A 27024-nucleotide genomic window follows, 5' to 3' on the forward strand; every position below is an offset into this window, starting at 1 on the left:
AAAATAATGCAAAAAATAACTGACATTGACGTGTTTGTTTACATAGTTTGTCTGAGTTCCAGAAACCAATCCTGTGCCACTGCTGCCTTTCCTCTGGCTGGCTGTCATCCCACATGGTTTTCCTCTGAACGGTAATCACAGCACAGTCTCATCCAGACACCTTCTGGTTCCAGGGCAGTGGAGAAAATGATGGCCAGCCATCTGCTGTCTGAGATGAAAAAGAGCATCTTTACTGTGCATGAGGTTTGGAGATGTCGGGCTGAGATTAGAGTGACAAAAGAAATAACAAAAAAACAACTTGTTGCCCAGCAATTACTCTTACTAAATGTGTTGTGCAACCAAAGCGTCTCCAACTGCTGTAAAATGCAACAATCCTTAAATATAATGACTGAATATGATTTAGATGGTGAAGGTCAGATTACGAGCATTTCTGTTGAGATTTGTCAACGAATTTAAGCAAGAATTCAACATTTTGGAAAATATGCCTATTAAGTGTTTTGCTGAGAATCAGAATGAGAAGATCAAGACTGCTTTGTCCATTTAAAAAAGACACCTGTAGTCAGCCGCCTGTTAGCATAGCTTAGCATTAAGACTGGAAACAGCTAGCTAGCACGTATTTATTCAAAGAATACTAAATAATTGTTCTCTCATCTTTTGTATGTGAATACTCAAATGAATACATTTTCCACTCACATAGACTCTTCTTGGTGTCAGTTTGTGTTGCCCTGGTTGAATTTAGTCTCAACCAAGGGTGTAACTTTGGTTTGAGAAGTGGGGGGGACACAAAACAGGGGGTCTTCCGTAATGAAACATTGTTCTCTATTTAATTCCATTTCCTGCCTTTCTACAAATATATATTTGGGACTATGGTGTTAACTAATCCAAGAAAAATGTGTAGTGTATATAATGAGTGTGCAAACTTATCTATCCATGAACCTGTTTTATTTGTGATTACCTCACATCCTATAGGGGGGTCCGGGGGCATGCACCCCCGGTAAGATTTTTTTCTTTAAATTGAAGTTAAAGCATCAATCTGGGGCAAAAATTAAGAGATTTATGGATACAACTCTCAACACTCATATGAAACAGAACTGTATATATTTCAATACTCCAAAAACTATTAGAATATGCTCACAACCAATAACACATCATTGATATACTCCTCTCTCCTATCTTTATCTTAGCTAGTCTGCATTCTTTTTTTTTATTTATGCATATTTTACTAATCACTTCCCATTCAAACTGTGTTTTTTTTTTACTGACATTGGAATTATTTTTTAACTTATTTTGAATAACTATATTAAATAGATGGAGATATTAGATAGACCAAACCTTTTGAGACCCACTGAGATAACTAAAGTTTCCAATCACTCAGCGAGTCCTTTACCTCCCTGAGCTGACGTTATCTCAGCCTCTCAGTCCGACAGGAGAGGACTCTCCCTCTCCTTATTGTTGAAAAAGCTTCTAATCTCCGTTAGCTCCGAGCTAGCACCAGATACTAACAACAACCCCTGTAACTCTCTCTGTCTCTCTCTGTCTGTCTCTCTCTCTCTCTCTGTCTCTCTCTCTCACACAAACTGCGCTCCTGCCACACACACAAACAGACGCTACTCCGTGACGATGACCACTTGCGTAGAAAAAAAAGCACATTTGAAAAGTAGGGGGGACACAAACTTGATTTTGAAAAGTGGGGGGGACATGTCCCCCCTGTCCCCAGTGGAAATTACGCCCATGGTCCCAACACATGACTTTTCTTGACTTTGAATGCCTTATGAAAAGCTAGTTAGATAGTCTGAACACAGCTTCAAAGCTGCTAGCAGGCAGATTTATTTACCTTCAGGCAGCTGTTTCCCAATTGTTCCCGTCTTTATGCTAGGCTAAGCTAAGCTAACTGGTAATGGCTGTAGTTTCGTATATAGCCTACTGGGGAAATATGAGAATGTGTTTTATAGGTGAATCTCTGTATGCATAACCTCAACACGTTTTGAAACTTGGTTGAGTTGGATAAGTTGATGTCTCAATAAATGTGAAATGCGACGTAAAGGCTTAAAATCCACTTAAGATTCTGTTCCACTAAAGAGATGATAGCAGCAAATAAAAAAACTCCTCATCGCTCGACACAAATGTAATCTTACACCCATTAACACATAAAACTAAAAGAAACGTAATATTTCATCAATTTCATACTTCTCGAAACAGATTACAACGTGCGATACATTTGGATAGAAACCTCGTATAAATCTAAAGAAAATGAAAACATTGTATTTGCCAAAACCTTATTTTGTGTGTGTAAATATTTCTAAACAGTAGGTGACTAATCAAACAGTATTTGGAAATCTTATGAATTATTCCCCCAGCAGGTGCCAAGGCAGTTAGGTGATAAATACCTGTTGACTTATATCACTCACAGCGGCATGTGAGATGGGTCTGCTGTCTACAAACTGAGGAAACCGGTCTGACACACACAATTATGCACATACAGTACTCACAAAGTCTTCCTAATAATATCAAGCAAAGCACAGCAGTTCCGCTGACAGACAGGAAGCTGGCCGGAGTCAAAGGTTAGTCTCAACTGCAGTTAAGCAGTGAAGATAGATTAAGACGGAACTGAGGGTAAAAGCGGGAGGGAGAGAAGCGGAAGACATAGCCCAGTTATAATTGCTTGCGTAGGCTGACACATCTGAATTTACAGGGTGCACTGGAACTGCGCCTATGATCTTAGAGTGCTTATTTAAAAGCAACAAGAGAGAAAAAAAGTACAGAGCAGATATTTTGTTCACTTGTTTCTTAATCTGTTGTTAGCCCCTCCCTTTGCTTGGCTGTTGCTAAATTTGTCTCCCCTCGCTCAAACGTAAGAAGCCAAAATGACACCATTATTTTGACTAGACTGTTTTTCCTCCCGGGGAGAGAGGCCAGAGGAAGTGTAAGTGACCTAGACGGGTTAACCACGGCTTCACCACGACTTGGCTGGGGCACTGCCTCCCCCGGCCCCGCAGCCACCCTCTGCATCCAACGCCAATGCCAGGTCCACATTACTACAACTACACGCCATGACCACAAGTGGCCCTGCTCCAGTCCCAGCCTGCCATCAGGTCCGTGCCGGACACTTTCTCTCTCCCCCCCCCCCCCTGGTGTAAACAGTCTGGCCATCGGCTGGCACAAAGCTCCTCTTGGTCCTATTTGCAGTCCCATAATGTGTGCATGTTTGTGTATGTTAACGTGTCTTAGGCCTGTCCCAGCAGCTACACAGCTCTCGCTCTTCATTGCATTTGCACGACTTGGCGAGTGTTTTTCTCCATGAATTGCAACACCTTCAACCTCAGGCTGCAGTCTGGGACCGATCAGGTGAGGTTTCTTTGACAGATGCTTAGTTTATTCTGGGTGCAACAGGGGGGGTACTATCTCTGCTGCAAACCCCGAATATAAATGCAAATTTTTTAACAGCCCGAGAGACCACAATGCCCAAGGCCCCTTTCGAGGAAAGTTCTCACACACCCTTAAAAAAGTCCTCCTGCAGCCAAGCGCCAGATGTCATCTGTGTACTGTTGATTGGAAAACACAAACACAACTGGCCACAGAGAATCAAGCATGTCAGCTATCAATCAATCAATCAATGTTTATTTATATAGCCCAATATCACAAATGTTACATTTGTCTCAGTGGACTTCACAGTTTGTACAGAATATCAGTATGACAATACGACACCCTCTGTTATTAGACCCTCACATCGTGAGGGTCTAAGGACAGCGATGACATGCGGCTATACATGTCATCATTGATCAGATTGGGGAGGGGACCAGAGAAGATGACGGTGTCCGACATTGTTTTAGCATAACTACAAACCGACGCCACATTAAGTTTGGTGCATTCTGATTGGCGTAAACGAACATCATTACCACCGACGTGAATAACAATCCTACTGTATTTACGTTTATTTTTAGCCAGCAATTTAAGATGCACCTCAACGTCGCCCGCTCTGGCCCCCGGAATGCATGTGACTGTGGAGGCTTCGGTCTCTAAATTCACGTGTCTCATAATAGAGCTACCAATAACCAGAGTTGGCTTCTCAGCGGGTGTCTCGCTGAGTGGGGAATATCTGTTAGCTACGTGAACGGGTTGGTGGGGACCTGCGGGTTTTGCGTTATGCCCCTTCTGAACAGTCACCCAATCTCCCTGCTGCTTGGGAGTTGCCGGGGGACGGCTAAGAGGAGCTACCTTTTGCCGGTCCGCACCGGCTAACATGGGCTTTACTGTAGCTGAGTTACTTTCTAAGATGCGGAGCCGGGCTTCTATGGCTATGATTCCCGCCTCCAACCTAACAACTATACTACATTTAACACATGTATCGGTACCAGTAAAGGAGGTAGGGAAGTAACCAAACATGAGACAGTTAGAGCAGAAAATAGCACCCAAGGGTGGGGAAAGAGCCATGGCTAGCTATCAAGCTAAAGTAGCTACCGTTAGCAAACCCGAAAAGAGTGTAGGCAACTGTGGAGTTACAGTCGCTAAGAGAAGGAGAGTTGTGAGTGCTTAAGCTGTAGTAACGTGTGATTACAACGTCAGGCAGTCGCCGTGATCAAGAGTTTTAAAACGATCGATTAAGTTTAAGATAATAAGCTATCAGCAACAGAACAGGCACACGGGATACCCGGAGATGACAACAACAACAACAACAACAACAACAACAACAACAACAACAACAACAACCGGAAGTTACAACATGCTTACCGCAAGTGGTCCGTGTAGAAACAGCTATACGTGAAATAAAACAGAAAGGGAAGAAATCCCTTTCTTTCTTAGTGTTTGAACCCTGAGCTATTTGGAACAAATAAATTGGACTGTAAACAACCGCGCACACACACACCACCCACCCCACTGGCTGTGGTAGACTGTCTGAGGTGTTTCGGTCCATTTCTTGATGGGAGCAACACTCCACTCATGCCGTGGGACTGAGACATAACACAACAGTCGGTTAGACCATGGATATCTTTTTTGTTTACACCTGTCTGACTGCTACATTACACTTATCCAATTCTGTTCTGTTACGTTGGGTCGAGCAAAATGTAATCCTGAACTTTCTGACCTCCTGACCACATCTCATAACAAAGTTCAAAGTTCAAAATATTTATTTCTAACCAATATCTTTACCAGAATTTGTTAAAAAGTTCCTGTCCTAATTTCACCTCCAAATTATCCATAAAACAACACGATCCACTCCAACATTTTGTCATCAGCCATGTTACACATCATTTTGCACCAGCAGCTAACTAACATGGGGAATAAAAACACTTGCTAGTCTGGAGGAGAAACGTAAAGTGATGACACATTTTTTAAAGAATAATAATCTCCCATTTGCACGTGGCGAGACACAGGACCTGGTGGTGGTCTGCTTCTCTGCCGAAACTTTCCATGTTTCTTCCCTGTGGTGATGATGGCCCTGTGGTGGTGTTGGTCTAGTGCAGCTGTCATACTTTCCTGCACAGCTGCTGTGCTGAAGTTTTCCCCTGTCTCTTGACCATCACGCAATTTGTGATGTTTTGCAGCAGACTACAAAGAGCTTTAAAGACACACACTCTTTTTGGTTCTTTTTAAAAAGTCGATGAAAATGTATAGTATTATTTGTATTTATTTTTTTATTTTAATAATGCATGTTGCCGTGTAAACCCTTGCATCTTAGTATGTTAGCCTTGCACACTAATGCACATATTTTTGTAAAATGCATTTTATTGCGGTTTAAAACAAAACTTCAACAAAACATCAACATCTGCTTAAGTAGCAAAAGGACTTTCTGGCAATTGGCTAGTTTTACGACCCCCTCCACTCCACCAGGGCCCCATCAACATGGAAATGAAAATGAAAACGAACCGATGTCGATATCAAAAAAATCTTCCATCCACACGGAATCGGCTCAAGAAATGTGTCCGTCCACACGAGACCGCTCGACCCGCAGGAGACGCTGTAGTAAATATGCCGGCCTTTAAGTGGCAAGTAAGTGGAAGTACTTCCGCCACAAAATACACCAAAAGCAGCGTTGGTTGCCATGGTTGCCCTTCTGTTTATTCTCCGCGGTGGATTTAGCAACATGTAGTTCATGTAGTTCTCCATGTCCACTTGTTGCTGATGGTTGTTGTAGAGGAGCTGTAGATTGTAACATCTGTAGCATGGTCAGTAGCGTCTGGAGCACGAAAGCAACCCTGTGATCCGCCATTGTTGTTGTTGTTGTTGTTGTTGTTGGCGAAACACATCAGCGGTGACGCGGGGGTGAGCAGCAGAGGTGGGGAGAGGCGGGGCTATGGCTTCATCGTTATCAAGAAATGATCGTATAGGACGTACACACTGAGCCGTTTGGCCCCCCAGAGCGTTTCGTCCAATGATCTACCCACCTTGGGAGTTGTTATCATTATCCGCGTTTCCGTGTCGGCCTCGTGTGGACGAACCGTCCATACGATAGAGAACTGTAGCGGATACAACTTGTTTCGTCTCCGTGTGGACGGGGTCTAGGGGTCTCTGTGTTTGCTTTGTGCTTGCTGGCTCTCTTTCTCTAGAGACTCTCTGCCTGTCCCGGAGGTCCTGAAGTCTTTAAGATTTCTTCTTGTTTTCTCTGGTCTTTGACTTGCTGCTCTGAATTATTTGTCCTCCTCATCCTTTCGTTCATATTTAGTCTTGGCCTGTTTTTGTTGAGCTTTAGACGTGATTCCACCAAAGACTTGTTCCTCACTGACTTTACGAATAAGGCAAGAGGGGGCGATGTGCGCAAACAATGACATCTACCCAGTGCACTTTCCTAGTTCCCTCACTGGCTACCTATACCGGCTAAATGTACTCCAACATAAACCCTCTTCAGTTCAACATGGCACTTTTTGGTCCATGATGAATTTACATTTTCCACTTACCATGCAAGTTTCAGTCCAATGCGATGACTTATTAACTGAATGACTTCCATTTTCTTCCTATATCAGCAAGTTTTTGCAATACTTGGAAGTGCATGTGATGGTTTACGCCATCCAGGCCACTCTACATTTTCCACTGAATGTCTGCTCTGGAAAAAACATAAGTTTGTGACTCATGCAGTATATGATAGATTAGCGCTAGTGTCCACTTGCAAAGGGGTTTCCACACCTACATGCTAATATGTTAAACTTTGCACCACGCTGGTGTTACATATGAATAGTTGTCACACAAAAGTGACTAAGGTTTATAAGATCCTGGATATAGTGAAGGTTTTAAAATCGTGGCATTTGTGTGAGTGTGGCTGGATTCAGTTTAAAAGGTATGTCTGTGCACAAACAGACACTGTGTGGTCAGACGACTGGTTTCGGATGTGGGTAAAGGGGGAGGATGGGGGGGAGAAAGAGCTAGAAAGGAGGTAAGGGGCAGTGAGTGAAAGTGGGAGGAGTGTGTCACTGTCTGGGTGTGAGACTGTCATCCCAATGAGGGGGAGTTGCTGTGGTGTTTTGATCGAAATCCAGCAGATGTGGGAGAGGAGAGAGGGGTGTGAGTGAAAGAGAGAAAGAGAGAGAGAGGAAAAGAGAGAGGGAAAGAGAGAGAGAGAGAGAGAGAGAGAGAGAGAGAGAGAGAGAGGGAGAGGTATTTCCACCCACCCAACAAGGATACACTCATAAACAGCAGACAGACTGGAGTGAGAGTCAGAAAGACACAGGATCTCAGAGCAGCAGCAGTTCAAACAGAGCAGCAGGAGAGAAACAGAGTTACATTGAGAGAAGATGTTTTATTAAAGGCGGAGGAAAACTCATGAAGACAAACTCAAACACACACACACTAATAAACACAGCTCGAGCCACCCAGACAGAGAGGCAAGGACCAGCTAAAACTAAGATTTACAACCATTAGCCAGAGAGGGAAAGTCTAATAGGGACACATAAACTAAAGTATCTACCCCAAAGTCTCTTACACACACACACAAACATACTGGTGAAGAGTGTGTGCTACAACCAGCGTGAGGAGCAGGGCTGACCGACCCCAACAAGTGGAGCATCAGGGAAGAAGGAGAAGCAAGTTGATGGATGCCTTTTGCAGACTCAGCGGCCTGGACCCTCTGTGGGTGAGTTTGTGATGCGTTCACGGACCCTGAGCTATTTCTTGTGTATTTCCAGACAATATAGAATCCTATCTAGTTTGATATTATTTTGTGCGTCAGGAAAGTTTTTACTGTCACAAAATCAATGCTTGCTTGATATAAGCTAATATTTATGTGTAAAATACTCATGTAAATGTTTGTGTTGATGCATAAAGAGCACCCATTGTTGCTAATGTGCATTATAATGCATATTATTTTTGATCTTTTGCTTATTAACTTCTTTTAACTTGTTTGATCCTCAGCATGGATGTGATTAAGGGATTAATGCAATTAGCATTGGCTTCATTAGAATGTCGTTTTTGTGTCTTTAGCTTGTACTAAAGGCTCATTGGCATTTATCTATTGGTAAACAGTAGAATGAAAAATAAAAGAATAGTGTGCAGAACAGGAACAGGTGAGATGGGTTCACCTAAAATGTTAGCTGGCAGCGCTCAGCAGTAGAGGAAAAAAATCTCCATAGCTTACAGTGACCTTCTCAGTTTGCAGTCATGTATACGTAGATATAAGAGGGCATTTGAAATCGGAGACAAAACAAGTCCGAATGGGAGAATTTACCCTTGATGCGTATAAGAGTTACATTCACTCCGTTCTCAGTGGTACAGCACAATGAGATGCTGAGAGGTGGAGATACGCCAAACTGAGTGAGCTCATGTTGTTGGAAAAGCTTTTGAGTCTAGTATATGAGCAAACCTCCACATTCTGAATCCCAGCTCGAAAATAAATGGCCGCCATCCAGCTGGTGTGCCAAAACCTTTGAATGCACTTCTTACTTCCCTCTTAATCGCCCCCCCCCCCCCTCCCTCTCCCTCTGTGTTTCTGTTTCTCATTATGACTGTTTTTTTCAGAACCCTTAAAACAATGGATAACTAAACTGTTATGAAAGATGAAATGTAATGTTATGAGCCACATTGCATCCATCAGAGAGCAATGAGGATGTTTTAACAGATGTGTTTGTCTACCGTTGACTGCAAAGTACTTCCAGTTATTGACTAGAGTAATCAAACCTTCACATACTTTTGGAACAGAGTCATTGCTTAGTCATTGGTCACAGCCCGAGGGTACTGATGGGGATACATGTGGCTTTAATACTGAACTAGCTAATCCATCTCAGCAGAAAGGTTTAGACCTATAAACACCAATACAAGCTTTTTAAGACATTTAAAAGGGGCCTATCTAAGAGATAGAAGTGCATTTAGCTTCTTTAATTTTAGATGAAGCAATCCTATAATTAAAAAAACAGAAGGTCTAGGTGAAACTGTCAAGAGAGTTGATCAATGCCTTCTCAAATTACAGGGTCCTTGGTTCATACACGTCACTTACTGACATTAGGTGCATGATTATTTTTTGCTCACAAGCCAGTGCATGGTTGACTTTATTTAACTCATTATGAGCCACCGAGTTGCTCTACCAAGTCTAGAAAATATAAAAAGGGGACATTCAGCAGATTTGCAGCATAGCAAAAGTCTCGACTGTTTTCACATCACTGTGTTTTTCCGGTGAAAAATAGCCAAACTGTTGGCCACAAGTTAACTGCAACTACTTCACCTAAGGGTGAGAAACAGGATGAGTATAGGCAACATATACAAGAAAGTGCCTGGAGAGCATTTGGCAAGTTGCAGTCCTTACATAAAAGGGTTCTGTTTATCAGCCTGCCACAGACCGCAGGAGTCAGAAGGGTCTGTGAAAATAGCCTCCCACGCAGTGCCTCTAGAGATTTATCACTGGATTTTGATACATAGGTGCTCAAACAGACCACTAGTATATGAAATGCTGTGTTGTTTACAGAACCTTAAATGCATCATCTATAAAGATTAAGCCATGTGGGAATGTATGTGCATGGCAAAGATGTGTGGGCCACCTCTGATGTGAACAGGCAGTCAGACTGTGATTCAGACCCTTGTGGCTCCATAGGTGGGAATTAGTCGTGATTGATCGTAAACTTGAATTAATAACTTTTCATGCAGGGACACCACCGCCCTCGAGCAGCAGTACTGCATTGCCCCACATGGTTCACCCGCAGGGCTGCATTAGATAACGACTCTGCAGCTGCCACCAATTGCGGCCTCCGTCCCTAATCCCAGTTGGGAGTCTACCAGCCGAGAAGCCTTAACCCACTTCCTGTGGTGACTCCGCAGGGCAGCCTTGTTAGCACAGCCAGACACCCTGCCCCTCATTAGGCCAGAGGGGTGATAAACAAGGGTAGCAAGACAACAACAAGCCACTTAGTTCCCTTTATATGTATTTCCTGTACAAGAGACAACCTATCCTGTTACATAATCTCAAACTCCTGCCAGAATTTGGTCAACACAGCTATGATGCCAGGACTTTTATTGTTTATCGGCTTCATTATTAGTATAATCGTTAACCTAGCTTTTTAATGAGTTGACATCTTACATTGCGTGGTGAGAAAAGAAAACCCAAACTGACTCAGCTTTCTGAGCAAAAGAAGGCCTCCTCCACCTCACACTCTTTCAGGATTGGGCGCAGACTGTGACTTGCTGTGGTTTCACTCTCCACTGCCTTGATGGATGAAACGTAGGATGCGCACCAAGTCTGAGTTCTCTGGTTTTGGCTCTCACATGCTCTGTCTTGTCAGATGATGGATATAAACTCACAGTTTGACCTCTTAAGCATATTCCCTTGATGTCGAACTTCTGTCCTTTCTCTCTGTTGTAGGACTGGAACCGTACGTGGTACACAGCCAACCCGGACCTGACCCAGTGTTTCCAGAACACAGTATTGGTGTGGGTCCCCTGTATCTATCTGTGGTTGCTGGCCCCTTTCTACTGCCTTTATCTCTACTGCTATGACCACGGTCGCATCCGAACGTCCTGCCTATGCAGCTCCAAGATGGTGAGACTTCGCAAATAATTTGGCCAGATTTTTTTATTTGTTTCTCTCAACAAGATCCCCAGTATCAAAAATAAATGTTGGCAAAGGTCACTGTAAAGTTTCTCCATCCATCCGTGTTCAGGTGTTGGGTTTCCTGTTGGCATCCTTTGGCTTCGTTGAGTTCTTCTACATCCTGCTGGAGAGGAGCCAGGAGATCCAGCAGCACATGGTCTTCCTCCTCAGCCCCATCATACGCAGCCTGACTGTGGTAAATACCGTGTCTCTTATCTGATTTTACACTAACTGCTATACTTAATACTGCAAAGCGATTAATATTGAAATCAAATGTCATCTCCTCAAAGCATGTTGCCTTAATTGAATACAGTTAATGATCCCACAGTTGAATATTGAATTCTTGAAGAAAGTCTTGTTTTTCTAAAATGTCTTTGCAGTGAAAGAATCAGAAAACAGAGAAGAAGAATTTGTTTTAAAAACTGTCACAGCAGAAGTGTAATTCAGCTAGTGATATGCTCACTTCCATCCAAACACATGTATTGTCACTAAACCTTACTGTTGAGTACACAGAATTCAAGGTAACACAAGGTGATTAATAGATGAAAATAAGTCCTATAGAAGAACTTATAAGCGTTGTAAAACTGTTCACGGGTCAGTAAAAAGTTAAAATAGCTTGTAACTTTAAAGCAATTAAAACATATTTTAATTAGCAAATGGAACTCATTAGTGGGTTATCCCTGATCAGGTTTGCCAAGGAATAATTTAATTATGCATTAGTTTAACAGACTCTCAGTGCATCCGAGGTTTGTTAATGGAAAAAGCTTATTGACTTATTATTTGTGGCTGAAATCACACATCTATTGTCCCTCCTGCGTTGCTCTGGGTTACAGAGGAGTTTGGGGAATATTTCCGCCTGTCTCACATGTCGATGTGCAGGCAAATGAAAGGATATAAAGCCTATGTATGTAAAGTTTGTTGGCAAGACACCCAGGTGCAAAGATGCATATCCAAGGTTAGATTTATAGTGTTGCAGGCATTGCAAATATTACATTGCCCTGTAAACTCCGCCAGTATTTGACCATCACTCATCAGGGCGCAGATACATTGTGACATCAGCTACTGCTTGAGATGAAATCGGCATACATAGGTACATGCAAAGTTTCAATAAATGAAAAATGTGATCGGTAGGTGCTGTGCAAATGAGAGACCATATGTCATAAAGAAAACATTTGTATTATTTTCCAAAGTATACTATGATGTTTTCCCTCCATTCCTGTCATAGCAGTGGTGAACTGTGAGGATTTACTTTCTCATGAACCTCAGCAGGATGGCCAGTGTTAGTTTATTTAAGTTTATTGAATCAACGGTTTTCTTGCTGCTTATTCGATCAGGTTTTTGCATGCACATATTCAGTGGTGGCAGTGCATTGACTAATCATGTGCTTCAAATCAAGCTCATTTGAATCCCTGCCAAACTTTCTGTTCACCCATAAAAAAAACAAAAAACCACCGAACACAACAAAGGTGACGAAACACAATTGCAGCCTATGTTAAACCTAATTACATAGAAAGGTTCCGTCTTTATATAGGCTACAGGTGTGCTGTTGGACTGGAAGTTTTTACGCCAGCTTTTTTTTTTTTAGCGCCATTGTTCTGCCCAAGACTGTATTTACAGTATGGTCGGACGTGTTTAATTGCAATGCAGGAAAGGAAGAAAAGATAATGGACGAAACATTCATCCAACCTTACCCTGAAATAAGAAAACCTGAACATTTGAATAAACAGAGCCATGCCCAGAATCCATATTGCACATTGAATATCTTTTCTCAGGTCTGAAGAGAAACTACTCAAACTACTCAAATGTTTAGATCCAAATTAGTGCAAGACCTGCACAGAGCTATGCAGTCTAGATATCTTTAGACTGAGATCTTTATTCTTAATTTTCTTGCTTTTCATTTTTTTTTTTTTTTACTTTTTGTCAGCATTACAAAAAGCTACTTGTCTGATTTCCATCAAACTTGGGTGTAGGGTGTAACATGGGCGAGGGAAGAACCAATCAAATGTTGGTGTGGATTCAAATCACAGGGCGTATACAGCCATGATTTCTTCCTTTAAGGAAATGCACTTGGCGGAGGTCTACGCTTTCCGAATGCCCTTACAGTTAAAAATGTTGTTTGACTCTTTTCATCCAAACATTTCAAATCTAAATGGCAATGCCTGTTTAATGCCCACCCTACCTGGATCAGGGTAGCATGTAGGGTGGGCAACATAACATTATTTATATAAAACAAGGGCTGGTATGCAATCAGAGGATTGTTTCAGTGGACAGTGTTGATGGAAACAACCCAAAATGTTTCTCAGAACATTGATCCCACTCATTTTCTGCAGATTTTAAATTATACTTGACTGATGAGTACGTAGCAGCAAACAGAAGAGGGGTGCAGCTGGCAACATGGGTGGCATGGCAAGTTTAAAATGCTGTTTACCCTCAGCAGGAGTGATGTAAGATGGTACAATGCCATACAAGGGTGCTGAGTCCAGAAAGGAAGGCATGGTGTAGTAACCCAGTGAGCCTCTAATACTGACAGTATCATGTACTCTTACTCACAAAGCTTCCTCTCTCTCTGCAGCCTTATACAGGTCCTGCACAGTCTCCAAGTCAGACACCCTTGGTCATCTGTGGTCTTTTCAGACTTCTGAGTAAATAGCAGCACGTGTTTTGGTCAAAATACACTGAGACGTCTCTTGTATTTCCAGATATGAGATACATATTTCAAATGAAGGTCATTTATTTTGGATAAAAATGTATCAGACAAACAAACATCCACTAAATCAGATGAAGAGCTTGTCACAAATCTTTAAATGGAGTTGCCAGACCTATCTTTATTAAAGGATATCATTTTCTTGATTGTAGCCACCCACCACCACCCGCTCCCCGGGTACAGGACTAGAACACTGTGCTCTTGTTTCTCCGACCAACTTGTTTTGTACCCTTCAACTCAACTTAATGTATAGGAACAGTTTGCAGCCCACAAACGAGTTGTGGTCACTATTGATGAAAAGCACACACATGACATTGACTATATTCAGCAATACCATGATGTAAATTCCAATTCCTTCCCAAAGCGCTGCACACTTCCTGTATAATTATAAGGTAGGGTTTTTGATTTGGGCTCGGTGATGGACTTAGTTCCACCCACTGACTTCTACAAACAGATGGGCTGATGGTTTGCAGCAGTATGGCAAGTCACAGCGGAAGGCTAGGAATAGGAGGGTCCTTGCCCTCAAATGCTGACCCAAGGTCAGCTTTACAATTCCCCACTAATGTTAAGGTTGGATGGGGCTGATGCAGCCTCAACCACATCAGTATAGCTCTTTAAGTACCAGCAGTTGAGAACATCAAGTTCTTACCATGGGCTTTCTGCTGCTGACTGATACATCCCATGGGATCATGCAATCCCATGGGAGAGTTAGGTTGATCAACACTTGGGGGGACAATCAATGTAAAATTGGAACATAAAGTGGTGTTATTTGGTTTAAATGCGGATCAGATTGACCATGTGCAATTTGAAAGGTATTCACCCCAAAACACTTTAATTTCTTGGACTTTCACATGACTTTGAGTTGGTACGTTGTCCCTGTGTGCCTTTTGGCTCCAACATCCAGTCAGGTGGACTGGAGACTCTAAATTCCCCATAGGTATGTTTGTAAGTGCCTATCGTTCTGTACTCATCCTTCAATAGACTGTGTAGAGAAAATGAATGAACAAAAGAATGAAAAAATCAGTGAGTCAACACAGCAAGTAAATGAGAAGCCTTTATGTTGTTTGTTTGTTTCCACTTAAGCACATAAAGATGTTCAATCTCTTGGCTACCACACAGAAATCTGTACACATCTCACATGAAGTGTATAAGGTTGTTGTTGGGAAAACTTACAGAAATAACAGGCAGCTATAGTTTATAACAGTATTGTGGCTGATCCCAAAGTTACCAATGTTGTAGTCATTATGGAAACCTAAACCAGCTTTCCCAAAATTTGGTGATGAGCTGGCATGACAAAGTGACGTCTCACTTGGCAAACGTGCAGAGAGGAACCAATTGCTGGTTCACAGCAGACACATGACTCCTGAGGACAGGCAGACGGCCGTATCCAAGCACTGAATCAGGCCAACTTTTGAAAAAACATCACAGCATTGAGAACTTTTTTAAAGGAAAGTATATAATAACATAAAGCGGTGTGTGCTGGGCATGCGGCATACCATACATGTGTCATTTATAAGCGGTAGTCAGTCAGATCACAGCTGCGCCTGCGGCCAGGGAAATCCCAGAAACTCAAGTTATTTTTCAAAACCACCATTGGCTGCATTAGATCAGACTCAATCTCATTACACCCTCTGCTGTGATGGAAACATTGGCACTGATACCCACAGTTAATACAGGAGGGAGAGGACTTTATTTCCTCCAACTGAATGAAGTAGTGCTGAATGGCAGTCTTAAAAAAATGTTTTCCCACAGATTAAGTAAAAAGAAATTCACCAAGACCACTTGGTTTGAAATTGAGACCTTATAGTAATAACACAATTAATCTCCCTGCCATGTAAATCCAAAAAGGCAACTCGTAGTTTCAAATGAACCATTTTCTTGTCCATGTTGAGTTGCTTCAGGCTTTTCTAAAATGTGGCATCACAGATCTGAGCGCTTTCTGTCTTGGGGATTAAGTTGTTTCCTCTCGTTTGCTGTCAGATCCACTCATGTGAATTCAAACAAGTACTCTTTCTGTCTCTGTCCCTCTCTAGATCTTGGCCTTATGCATCATCCAGTTGGAAAGAATAAGAGGCTGCCGTTCCTCTATATTCCTCTTCCTGTTCTGGGTCTTGGCTGTTATCTGTTCCCTGGTGCCTCTCAGGGCGAAGATCCAGCTGGCTATGGACGAGGTATGTGTTTGGTGTGGCCTATCAAATCATATGGAATAGTACCACTACATCTTTAATAGAAATACCGTCAATGTCAATATTTCAAGCATCAAGAAAAAAGCCAAAGTTTAAAATGAAGGGCAATTCAATGTGTTTGTCAGGTTTGAACTCAGTGAACTTGCAGTTTCCAAACACCATGCAAGCATATCTAATCAGGTCTACTCCCACAAATAGTCTAGACACAAGACTCCGGCAGCTCAGCAAAGAGTTTGTCTCATCCCCCAATTTCAACCAAGGTAACCCAAAGTTAACCAAGTGTTGGATGATGACACTGCCAATTCTGGTCAAGCCTGTGTGTGTTTAAGTGTCTTTTCTTCCTGTGTCTCGTGTCAGACACTGCAATCATTGTTGTAGCCTATATGGGGTACGTTTCTATTTAAGCATTCGTGGGGCAGGCGCATTTGCATTTCTATAAAAAGCACACAAACACACTCACATCCATATTTCTGTTTTATCGTCCCCAATGTGACATTCCCACACTGCTTGGGGGAGAGTAATGAAGGCTCTGGGATAAATGCTGGTGAGACATGGCAGCCCAGGGTCAGACCAGAGGAACGTCAGCGCTGTGTTTATGGGCCTACACTGCTGTAAACACAGCCAGATGGAAATCTATGCATCCACACATAATGCGAGTTCATTTACAATTTAGACACAGATGTTTTAATTTCATTCAAACACAAGACACCCATACATTCCTCCAACATAAATTGTATGGATTAACCAAATTCATAGGCACATGTGTTCTGTTAATCAACTTCTCTAAAGATTAAAATATCATCATTACCATCACATTTTGCCTGGTCATAGGAGGGAACGCTACTGAAATTCAAAAGTATGCTTCTAACAGAAGATATAATCAAAGTTAAGATGGAGTTAGTAAATCCACTTATTAACAATAAGTTTATATGACTGAGATTTAGCAAGCAACAGCTAGCTAAATAAGCTAATTAGCCAAATTTGGCACAAGGACTTAAACATACGTTAAGAGTGAAAACAACAGTTCGTGTTTTTGCAGAGTGCTAGTTTAAGGATGTTGTTATCTTTGTAAAAAGTCAGGCTTGCTGTTTCCCCTATTTCCTGTCTCTGGGCTGCTGGTTTTCATATTATATTTGACAACCCTTTCCTCAAATGCCCATTTAAAGTGTCTTTTGCCTTTGACGAAAAAATAGTTGATAATTGCTAATTGGATATGGAAACTCCTTTGCCAAGTGCTGAAGTACCCTACATTTAACCAACAAGACTAATCATCTGTTGCTGCTATTGGTGGCTTTCGTGATTTTCAAGTTAATCTCCAAACACCATAAAACATGGCCAAATCTAGCTGAACTTACCCTTGTTCAGCACTTAGATGGCAAGGGTGACTGGTTTGCAACTTTAACTTATTGTAGGCTGCTTGGTTTACTGGCGAATTAGAAGGCCTAATTAGCATCTCAATTTTGCCGACATTTTGCTTAAAATGTCCTTAATAATTCAATCGAACACAATTAGTATATCTTGTAAAATGTTTAACTACAGATGCTGAAATATTTTTTTGTCTAGTAATCAAGCTAATTAAAAATATATATTATTTTCTTAGATAGATGTCACAAGAACAGAAGTGTGCTGCACAGTTCTCTATCTGCTGTGTTACGCATTGTAACGGCAAATTATTTTAAATATGAATGAAGAAAGTATGTTATTCACATTGCAGCTTAATTGGCTGTAGTTGACTGAGTTCATGTTTGTGGACCTTTGGCCATTCTTATTCACTTGACATACATTTTTACCCGCCCGCTCTCCGACCATCCTGACCCTGTCATTTGGCCCCGTCGTATCACCTTTCTCAATAAAGCTCCACACTTTTCTTCTGAAAAAGTAATTTTACTGTTTACCATGGCTCTGACTTTAATGCTTAGCCACTCTGCTGCGCAACAGACAGGCTGTGGCAATGCCCTTCACCCAGTAAAAAATGCCAAACCCCACAGTTTCTGTATGTCAAGAATAACATGTAAGTCCTACATTTCACAAAAGTCTCTTGAGTGGTTAATATTGCAGCTGTTCCCTTGACTGAATGTAAGGGTGCTGGTTTGTGAAACCACAATCTCCCTATTTACAGATACGGGCTCTTAGCGTGACTGAAGGGCAGCTGTAACTAGCGCTTCATTTATATAAAGTGCACCATTAAAGACTTTAGCTTTCAGTCTTGATTTAGCTTAAAGGTCAAAAATACTCTTTATTGTGTCTGTGTTTTTGGTGTATAAACCATATCCTCTGCTATACTATGTGTAAGCATGGGAAGTCATGTAATGAATTTTCGTGTTGTTGTGAAACTGCATACAAACCACAGCGGAGATAGATGACGCTGTAATCCACAGGATGTTGTTTGATTTGTTAGTTTAGGTTGAAAGGCATACATTTGGATGCTGTTGAAGTCCCTATATCTTGATTTAACATAAATGTTATTTTTCTGTGGCATGAGCACAGCCACAAAGCCAATTCATTTGTGTCCCTAGAATAAACATAGAAAAACTTTCTTACAACTTGAGACCATAAACTCAAGGAACTCTGCCTGAAGCACTTTCAGCCCTGCAGCAGCCTCTTTAATCTGTGCTTTCCTATTCCACAGGGCATTGCGTCTGATATCGTACGATACCTCGCCTTTTTCTCCTATTTCACAATCCAACTGGCCCAGCTCTTCCTGTGCTGTTTTGCTGACCAGCCTCCAGAGGGAAAAAACACATTTCAAAAGGTAAGCAGAGGAGAATGTATCCCACTTTCTTCATAAAAACTCCACTCCAATCCAATATCCAGGGGAAGGCCTGAACAGCTATCTTGTGGTTTTCAACTTTTGTTGTCAAGACATTTTTACCTTTTGGAGGAAACGATGCGATTACCCTCCCTCCTTCCTTCCACTCTCACTTCACCGCTTTGGCTTGTTGTGTGTGTGTGTGTGTGTGTGTGTGTGTGTGTGTGTGTGTGTGTGTGTGTGTGTGTGTGTGTGTGTGTGTGTGTGTGTGTGTGTGTGTGTGTGTGTGTGTGTGTGTGTGTGTGTGTGTGTGTGTGTGTGTCGTTGTCCAGCATACCATCAGGGTGACTCACTTACTCCAACCTTGGGTCATCAAAACTGCATTGCCTAATACTGATCTCACTATTCCATCAATCATGGACCGGATGACACTTTGTCAAACTTAAAATAGCAAGTCGATTCAGGACAGCTGACAGGTGAATGAAAATGAGTCTTCTAATCAATCAAATGGACAAGGGGCGTAATATTTCCCCGGTGAGTAACAATCAAAATAGCCGGAAAAGTCCCTAAGAAACTCTTGGCCGGTGGTGAGGGTGCAGAAGCCGCAGTCTGGCGGGGTGGATACACCCATTGGTCGATCCTTGGTGTGTCCTCTTCGTCTTCCTTCACCTTCACCTCCTCCTCCTCCTCCTCTCCGAACCCACGCTCTGGTTAGTTACTCACAGGAAGAGAGGAAGTGCAAGAACAAGTGAGCGCACTGGTAATGAAGAGAGCAAACACCCTGGTAAGGGGGAGGCAGGGTGGAGAGAGATGTCATAAAGAATGTGTGAGAGAACAAACTTTCTGTGTGTGTGTGTGTGTGTGTGTGTGTGTGTGTGTGTGTGTGTGTGTGTGTGTGTGTGTGTGTGTGTGTGTGTGTGTGTGTGTGTGTGTGTGTGTGTGTGTGTGTGTGTGTGTGTGTGTGTGTGTGTGTGTGTGTGTGTGTGTGTGTGTGTGTGTGTGTGTGTGTGTGTGTGTATATATCCACGTGTTGGACAGTTTTAGCATGATGACAGATTTCCGCTATGCCTACGCTAGACCTTAGGACGTCATTTTCACCCTGTGCTAACACTGAAATCTATTTATTCTGTTTTGTGGGAGTTCATGGCCTCTGCTCCCCCCACAATGGACCACCTTACTGTCCAGGGCTGTTTGCACACATTAGCCTTCTTTAACACACTCCTCACAAGTGCAGCATTGAACCATCAACTGACTGTGTGTACGTCTTTAAAGCCTTAAAGTGGTGGCAGATTTATTACGAAAACAACAGTCTGGTCTTTAATCTGTTGCAGAATCCCTGTCCCGTGCAAGATGCCTCTTTCCTCTCAAAGATTCTCTTCTGGTGGTTCACTGGGTAAGATGGTTCTTCAGAACCCACACATTTTTTGGCTTCGGCTGACTCACTATAGTGACAGTTTGCTCTTGTTTACAATAATATGTGTGTTTTGTTGACGATCATGTGCATGAATCATCCTCTTCAGGCTTGTTGTGAAAGGATATCGCACCCCGCTGGCAGGAGAGGACCTGTGGACGCTGAGGGAGGAAGACACATCGCGCAAGATCATCTCTGAGCTGGAAGAGAACTGGACGGATGAATGTGCCGAACTTCAAAAGTGAGAACGCCTGTTGATACAGTTCAGGCTGATTAAAGGGTACCCTGGTAATTTGGTATTGTAAAAAGTAAATCACCGTTGGCTCCGTGTATTTTTATACTAGTCCGTCAAATTTGTTTGGCTTCATGTACCACCTAGCAACCTTCATTACAATGAACAGGGCTCTGTCTGCAACGCTTTATGCTGTTCTTTTTGAGCTTCATGGCTCACAATGACAAAGCTAACACGCTTAGTTTAACGAATAAGCATGCTAACATTTCCTAATTAGCAAAAAACACGAAAGTAAAGAAGAGACATGTTTTACAGAAATGTTGGTCATAAAACTAAAACAGCTGGAACTCTCTCGTGAATTTGGAAGAATTCCATCCATTTATTGTAATGCAGGCTTTAAAACCAGGAAAATAAATGTATGCTACATTACAATATCCAAAATCTAAGACCATATCTAGTTTCAAATCACGAAATCCATATATTATCTTTCTCAGCCCGACTTGTCCTACTGTGTTCTTTCTGTTTCCTCAGGCTCATATGGTTATTTTGCCCCACGCATGTGATCCAACATAACGTGCCTCTCAGTTGTCTCTCTATTGTTACAGCTTAACAGCCAAAGAATCCATTTCATTTTATTGCAATGTGGTCAACAGTCAGCATGGTGCTGGCTGAATTAATGACCCGAGCAAAGCATGCCTTGTCATGATTGCGGTAAATTGACTTTCGGGACAACTCATCAACAGAGGCATTTTGGGCCAGAAATAGGTCCAAAGGAGTCCCTTGAGGACATGCAGCAGCATAATGTCAGGGCAAGAGCCATGTGTCAAAGCTTGTTAACATGATCCTGCGCTTTGAAGATCCCTTGTTAAGTACAATAATCAGTCAGTGAATAATGCTTTTTACTGCTGGTGAATTCTTCAGTCCGTTGGTGATGGTATGATTAACAACAGGGTTTTTTTACAGTCTGTTTTACAGTAAAAGCTTGAAAGGCGCCAGCATAATTTCGGGCATCTCTGACACAGATGTGTTGTCTGTAACGGGCTTTCTCTCTCTCTGGCAGGCAGGAGAAGGCCTTAGCGTCGGGTGTGGCGCTGGGGAGCAGACTGCCGGACCAGGCGCAGCTCCTTCGGAAGCTGCAGAAGGAGCAGAGCTCTGGTTTCTTCCTGCTCAGGACGCTGGCACGCAATTTCGGCCCATACTTTCTGACCGGCACACTCTGCATCATATTCCACGATGTGTTCATGTTCGCCATCCCCCAGGTGCTCAGGTAAGAGTGACCCAATATCTTAATTTTGCTCTCATCATCAGCGAATCTTGCAAATAAAAGCTGCCAATTCTAGGAGTTATTAGGTACATTAATCCGGTAAGCTACCCCACAGCTCAAGGGTATTTGGTTTGTGGTGCACACAGCACCCAAAACAACAAGATTTTATAAAATCCCAAATGTTTATAGTCTGTTTCTTCCTCCTGAAAATATAAATCAGGCAGTTGTGTTTTGATAACAAGTAGTTCTTAAAGAAACTGCTCATAAAACGGTTTGAGTTCAAAGTAACCATGTCGTTTTTTTTTAAATAGAATAGTTGTTATTGAGTTTTTCAATTATATATTTAGTAGTGAGTCCCACAGACCAAATGGCATTGCGTGGACTGTATTAAGGGATGTTGCAGCCATATTTCTAAACCTCCGCTCAAGCTCAGATTACCTGAATGGACTGCAGCCCAGGAGTAAAAATAGGTTTTATTGTGTTTTGGGGGGTAGAATCATCCAATTTAATTAAGCGATTTAAGTGAAAGAGATCATATTTTCCTGCCATTATTTCAAGAAACATGGGTTTGGCAGATTGTAGGAAAATACCACATTTTAAATAGACAGATAGTGTAACAGCGTAAAAACTCTAAAGCACCTAAGATATCACCTTCATCGTCTTATTTTTCAATAATTTGAGACTCAGACAACCACACGACAACAGAAGCTGGCTGCAATGAAAAAGAAGGTCATGGCTAACCAAATCCCACTAGCCAGACTGGAATGTTGTTGTTGATGCACAGCACAGCACAGCACAGCAGCAGTGGAAGTGTTAATTACGGTCATGGAGCTGTGAGCAGGAAAAGTAGTCGGGACAACAGTCCTCTGTGTTCCAGCAAGGACGGCAGGCCGAGAGGAAGAGGAGGCTCTAAATGGCAGAAATGCTGTCGGACCACAATAAGTGAGCCACTGGCCAAGTGTGAGGGCAGCTGGCCGCAGGCTGACCACTGTTGTGCAACCTGAGCTACTTTCTGTGGAACCGTCGGCCAGCAGCCACTGGTTTAAGGCAGACAATGAAAGTAATATAACACCACATTGAATGAAAAAACGCAGTTAAAAAATTCATGTTGACAGGGCTGTCTGCTTTGATTGGTTTCATTCACTACTTTCCAGGGGAAATCGTACATCGGAAAAGGGTTATGGTAGCACTACATCAAATCTGAAAGTGTGTAATCATCCTCATAATTTCTTCCTCCACAGTCTTCTTCTGGATTTCATGAGAGACGAAGATGCTCCACTGTGGAAAGGCTACTTCTACGCCACTCTAATGTTCCTGCTGTCCTGTCTCCAGTCCCTCTTCAGCCATCAGTACATGTACACTTGCTTCACAGTGGGAATGAGGGTGAAGACCGCTGTCATGGGATTGGTTTACAGGAAGGTGGGTTTATCTGCGGACAAGTAGCCACTGACCTCTTAGCGCCACATAAATTCCACCTTAAATATCAACGACAAAAGCAGTCTCTAAGATCAATGATAGTCTGAGGTCTTTTCGAGGGCGTGAATATATAGTGGACAACTGAAGGTTAAAATGTCTTTGTCTCTGTTGTTGACAATCCAGTCTTTGGTGATAAACAGCGCTGCCAGGAGGACTTGCACCGTGGGCGAGATTGTGAATCTGGTTTCGGCTGACACTCAGAAGCTCATGGACTTTGTGGTTTACTTCAACGCTGTCTGGCTGGCTCCTATTGAGATTGCTCTTTGTCTTTTCTTCCTTTGGCAGGTATGTCAAAATGTTTCACAATGACTCATTCGTACTGTATTTTAACTTAAAAAGGGGCTTTGACATCTTTATATTCTTTGTTTTTTTTCAGCATCTCGGCCCATCGGCTCTCGCAGGAATCGCCACTGTCATTCTCATTTTTCCACTCAACGGGTTCATAGCGAAGAAAAGAAGCAAGCTCCAGGTAAAAGCAGTTGTAGGAGTATTTTACACTTCAGTAGCCCCCACATCTGGCATGTTGGGTCAGGGATGCCACAGCTGGTTTAGATAGTGGCTGAAGAGCCGCGTGGGAGTTTGGCCTGGATGGTACATTCTCTCTTGTCCTTTTGATGTCTGACCCATATAAAGTGCTTGAAAAACAATGAAAGGAAAGGGTGGGCAGTTGGAAAACATATTTTTTTATTTCTTTGGAAAAACAACAGAAGGTTCTGTCCATTTTATGCCAATTTAATCGAACTGAGTCTTGAATGCAGTGACCGCATTCCTGACCCTTTGTTGTTTCCTTGTCGTAAAAATCACAAAAAAGTTACAAGCAATAAATTCCTACTGAATTAAACAAGTTTTAAGATATTCAGGAAAACTACTACAGCTGTAACGAGCGCAGACAAACCCATGTTCACAAATGCATGTATTTGCTTTGGTCTGGTAATTGTCTTTCTACTGTGCTGCAGTTTCAGCTTTGGGTTGTATATTTTAATAAAAAACCTTTGTGTCTGGTCCACAGGAGATCCAGATGAAGTGCATGGACGGCCGCATCAGACTGATGAATGAGATCCTGAATGGAATAAAGATCCTGAAGTTCTACGCCTGGGAGAAGGCCTTCCTGGAGAAGGTTTTGGGCCACAGAGAAAAAGAGCTCCAAGCCCTGAAGAAATCTCAGATCCTTTATTCCATCTCCATTGCATCCTTTAACTCCTCTTCTTTTCTGGTAAGAGCACAATTCCAAGGAGCTACCAATAAAACATCTAAAAACAGATCTCAAACTGATATTGTTAAGAGCTTCAAAGGATTTAAAAAAAATCATTAGTTGATCAACAGACCAACTATTTTGATTATCGAATAATCGTTAAACTTGCTAAAATGCTATTTCCCGCCTCTCAATTAAGGTGATTTCTGGCTTTTCCAGATTTTATATCATTTTAAAATATATATCTTTGGGTTTAAGACTGTTAAAACAAGATATATAAAGACATACCTCTAGACTCACAATTGTTTTGCATTCAAGGGACCAAACAATTAATCCGTTATGGAACCAATTAATAAAACCGTATTGGACAACTTTATGAGTAGATTTAATGCATGTGACCCGTATCACAAATTAAAACCCTCATCAAGATCTGCATTTATATTAGGAATGTCTCTAGAGATAACACAAGTTGTGTAAAAGTTTACATTTACCATCTTTTTCTCCCGAAAGATTGCCTTTTCCATGTTCGGAGTGTATGTGACGCTCGATGACAGGAATGTGCTGGATGCACAGAAAGTTTTTGTCTCAATGGCGCTGATCAACATCCTGAAGACCCCGCTCAGCCAGCTTCCATTCGCTATAAGCACGACGATGCAGGTAGGCGACGTTTCATTTTATAACTGTTGATTGCGCTCAGATGTTTCTCTCCATCTATGGTGCCTGATGAGGTATATGTTATGGGTTTGATATGATGGAGTTAAAAAACCACTGACTCTGTTTCAGGCTATGGTTTCACTGAGGCGTCTGGGGAAGTACCTGTGCTCTGAGGAACTGAAGGTGGAAAACGTCTCAAAAGCTCCATCAACCTCTGGTAAGAACACCACCGATGTATAAACCTTAACACTCAACGAATAAACTACTCCTCTGCACTGTTTAATTTCACCAATTTGTTCCCCACAACTGCCTTAATTTCTACACTGTCATAATCAATATAATTCAACCACTGGATTTAGTTGTTTATATCTTTGGAGTACCACAGCCTTGTATGGATCATATTCGCTGTCACTTCCTGGGTCCCTGGCTGACTGTCAGACAGGGTAATTATAGGATGTTCCCATTTAGCGGTTGAACGTAAATCAGACATATGATTCATAGAGGAATAAAAAAGAAAAATAGAAATAGGCAATCCTCTGTCTGTAACCTGTCAACACTTCCTAAGACAGCTCTTGAAAAAGCAACAGCTCTGTAATTTGAATGATTAAGCAAATTCACTTGTAATTATGCCCAGGCTGTAATCTGACGAGTAACTTCAAAGTGGAATTTTGTTTTGAAAGTTTGTTTGTGGCTCAGGTTGAAAGGACCTATCCTGTCTTCAGTGTTTATTGCAGGGTTTGCTGTTTTTGTTCAACCCTTCTTTTTTGTTTAGATGGTGAAGACGTGGTGATAGAAAACGGCACTTTTAGTTGGTCTGCAGAGGGCCCTCCATGTCTTAAAAGGTATGAATTACACATAAAAGAATAGTTAACTTACAAGAAAAACAAAGATAGACTTACAGGACACTTCCTTTCTTTGTTGACAGGATCAGTATCCATGTGCCACGAGGTTCCCTCGTTGCTGTGGTTGGACATGTGGGCAGTGGAAAGTCCTCCTTGTTGTCTGCCATGCTTGGTGAAACAGAGAAAAGGAGCGGTCATGTCAGTGTTAAGGTGCTGAGCTTCTTTTCCAAGAGCAAGTTCTATTCTTAGTTGTGGGCTTCATCATTTAATAAATACTGACAGTCTCTGTTTGGATATCTGTCTTCACAGGGCTCCGTGGCGTATGTGCCCCAACAGGCCTGGATCCAGAATGCCACAGTCCAAGACAACATCATATTTGGCCGTGAAAAAATGAAGACGTGGTACCACCGAGTGCTGGAGGCCTGCGCACTGCTGCCAGACCTAGAAATCCTACCTGCTGGAGATGCTACAGAAATTGGGGAAAAGGTACAAAAAGGGATAAATGTAAATTGTATGATTTTCTTTCTTGTCTCTCAATCCTCTGAGTATATTATTATATATATATATATTGAAAATGTTGAATGATTCTGTCTACGCAGGGATTGAACCTCTCCGGTGGGCAGAAGCAGAGAGTGAGCCTGGCTCGGGCCGTCTACAGAAAGGCCGATGTATATCTAATGGATGATCCTCTGTCTGCTGTTGATGCACATGTCGGTCAACACATCTTTGACAAAGTCGTTGGACCAAAGGGAGTCCTTAGGGACAAGGTAATTCATGTAATAAAAACCAAATGCAACTCAGCTGCAAAGAGCCAAAACATAGTTTTACAACCCTTAATCCACTTACAAGCATGCGGCATGCGCTATTGTTATCATAATATGGAAACCACCACTTTGCTGGCACTTTTCTTTTTGAAGAAAGCCTTAATTTGGTATTGGGTTGAGCTAACATGATATTTTTTGCTGGCTATACAGACCCGTATTCTAGTGACCCATGGGATGAGCTTCCTGCCGCAGGCTGACCTCATCCTTGTTCTGGTAGATGGAGAAATCACAGAGAGCGGCTCCTACCAGGAGCTCCTCAGCCGCCATGGCGCCTTCGCCGACTTCATTCACACATTCGCCAACACGGAGCGAAAAGAGAGCGCCATACAGAGAGGTGAGAACAATTATGTTAAACTAGAATGGCGCCAAATCCAGTGGTGCATTCACATGCTGCTTGGGTGATCCCACAGGAGTTGGTAACAAATGTTTTGTACTTGTGCACTCCAAGATATAAACCATTCTTGTTTGCCCCATGTTAAACCATCCCA

General features: G+C 42.2%; 1 protein-coding gene and 1 long non-coding RNA gene across 3 annotated transcripts in view; one reads left to right on the forward strand and one right to left on the reverse strand.

Annotated features, from left to right (window-relative positions):
- Positions 1 to 55: 55 nt before the first annotated feature.
- On the reverse strand, positions 56 to 26826 carry LOC307046819. The gene is made up of 4 exons (XR_013810243.1): positions 26689 to 26826; positions 25993 to 26178; positions 25770 to 25880; positions 56 to 208 (listed from the first exon to the last, which is right to left on the reverse strand). It is a non-coding gene; the product is annotated as an uncharacterized lncRNA (long non-coding RNA).
- Positions 2492 to 27024, forward strand: part of abcc6a (ATP-binding cassette, sub-family C (CFTR/MRP), member 6a) — a 30054-nt gene continuing 5521 nt past the window's right edge. The window contains exons 1-21 of one of the 2 annotated variants that reach the window (XM_079693435.1): positions 2492 to 3092; positions 3229 to 3345; positions 7905 to 8062; positions 10775 to 10951; positions 11073 to 11198; positions 15740 to 15877; positions 18522 to 18644; positions 19973 to 20034; positions 20162 to 20293; positions 21345 to 21551; positions 22790 to 22967; positions 23148 to 23309; positions 23401 to 23493; positions 24034 to 24237; positions 24727 to 24873; positions 25000 to 25087; positions 25643 to 25712; positions 25796 to 25922; positions 26022 to 26198; positions 26312 to 26479; positions 26687 to 26870. In XM_079693435.1, coding sequence (XP_079549561.1) covers positions 8021 to 8062; positions 10775 to 10951; positions 11073 to 11198; positions 15740 to 15877; positions 18522 to 18644; positions 19973 to 20034; positions 20162 to 20293; positions 21345 to 21551; positions 22790 to 22967; positions 23148 to 23309; positions 23401 to 23493; positions 24034 to 24237; positions 24727 to 24873; positions 25000 to 25087; positions 25643 to 25712; positions 25796 to 25922; positions 26022 to 26198; positions 26312 to 26479; positions 26687 to 26870 — 2605 coding nt within the window. In that variant the 5' untranslated portion in view covers positions 2492 to 3092; positions 3229 to 3345; positions 7905 to 8020. Of the gene's footprint in view, positions 3093 to 3228; positions 3346 to 7492; positions 8063 to 10774; positions 10952 to 11072; positions 11199 to 15739; positions 15878 to 18521; positions 18645 to 19972; positions 20035 to 20161; positions 20294 to 21344; positions 21552 to 22789; positions 22968 to 23147; positions 23310 to 23400; positions 23494 to 24033; positions 24238 to 24726; positions 24874 to 24999; positions 25088 to 25642; positions 25713 to 25795; positions 25923 to 26021; positions 26199 to 26311; positions 26480 to 26686; positions 26871 to 27024 lie in introns of those variants that run through there. The other variant, XM_079693434.1, reaches the window with a different exon arrangement.

This window comes from Notothenia rossii (assembly GCF_949606895.1).
Source record: "Notothenia rossii genome assembly, chromosome: 1".
Classification (NCBI taxonomy): Eukaryota; Metazoa; Chordata; class Actinopteri; order Perciformes; family Nototheniidae; genus Notothenia; species Notothenia rossii.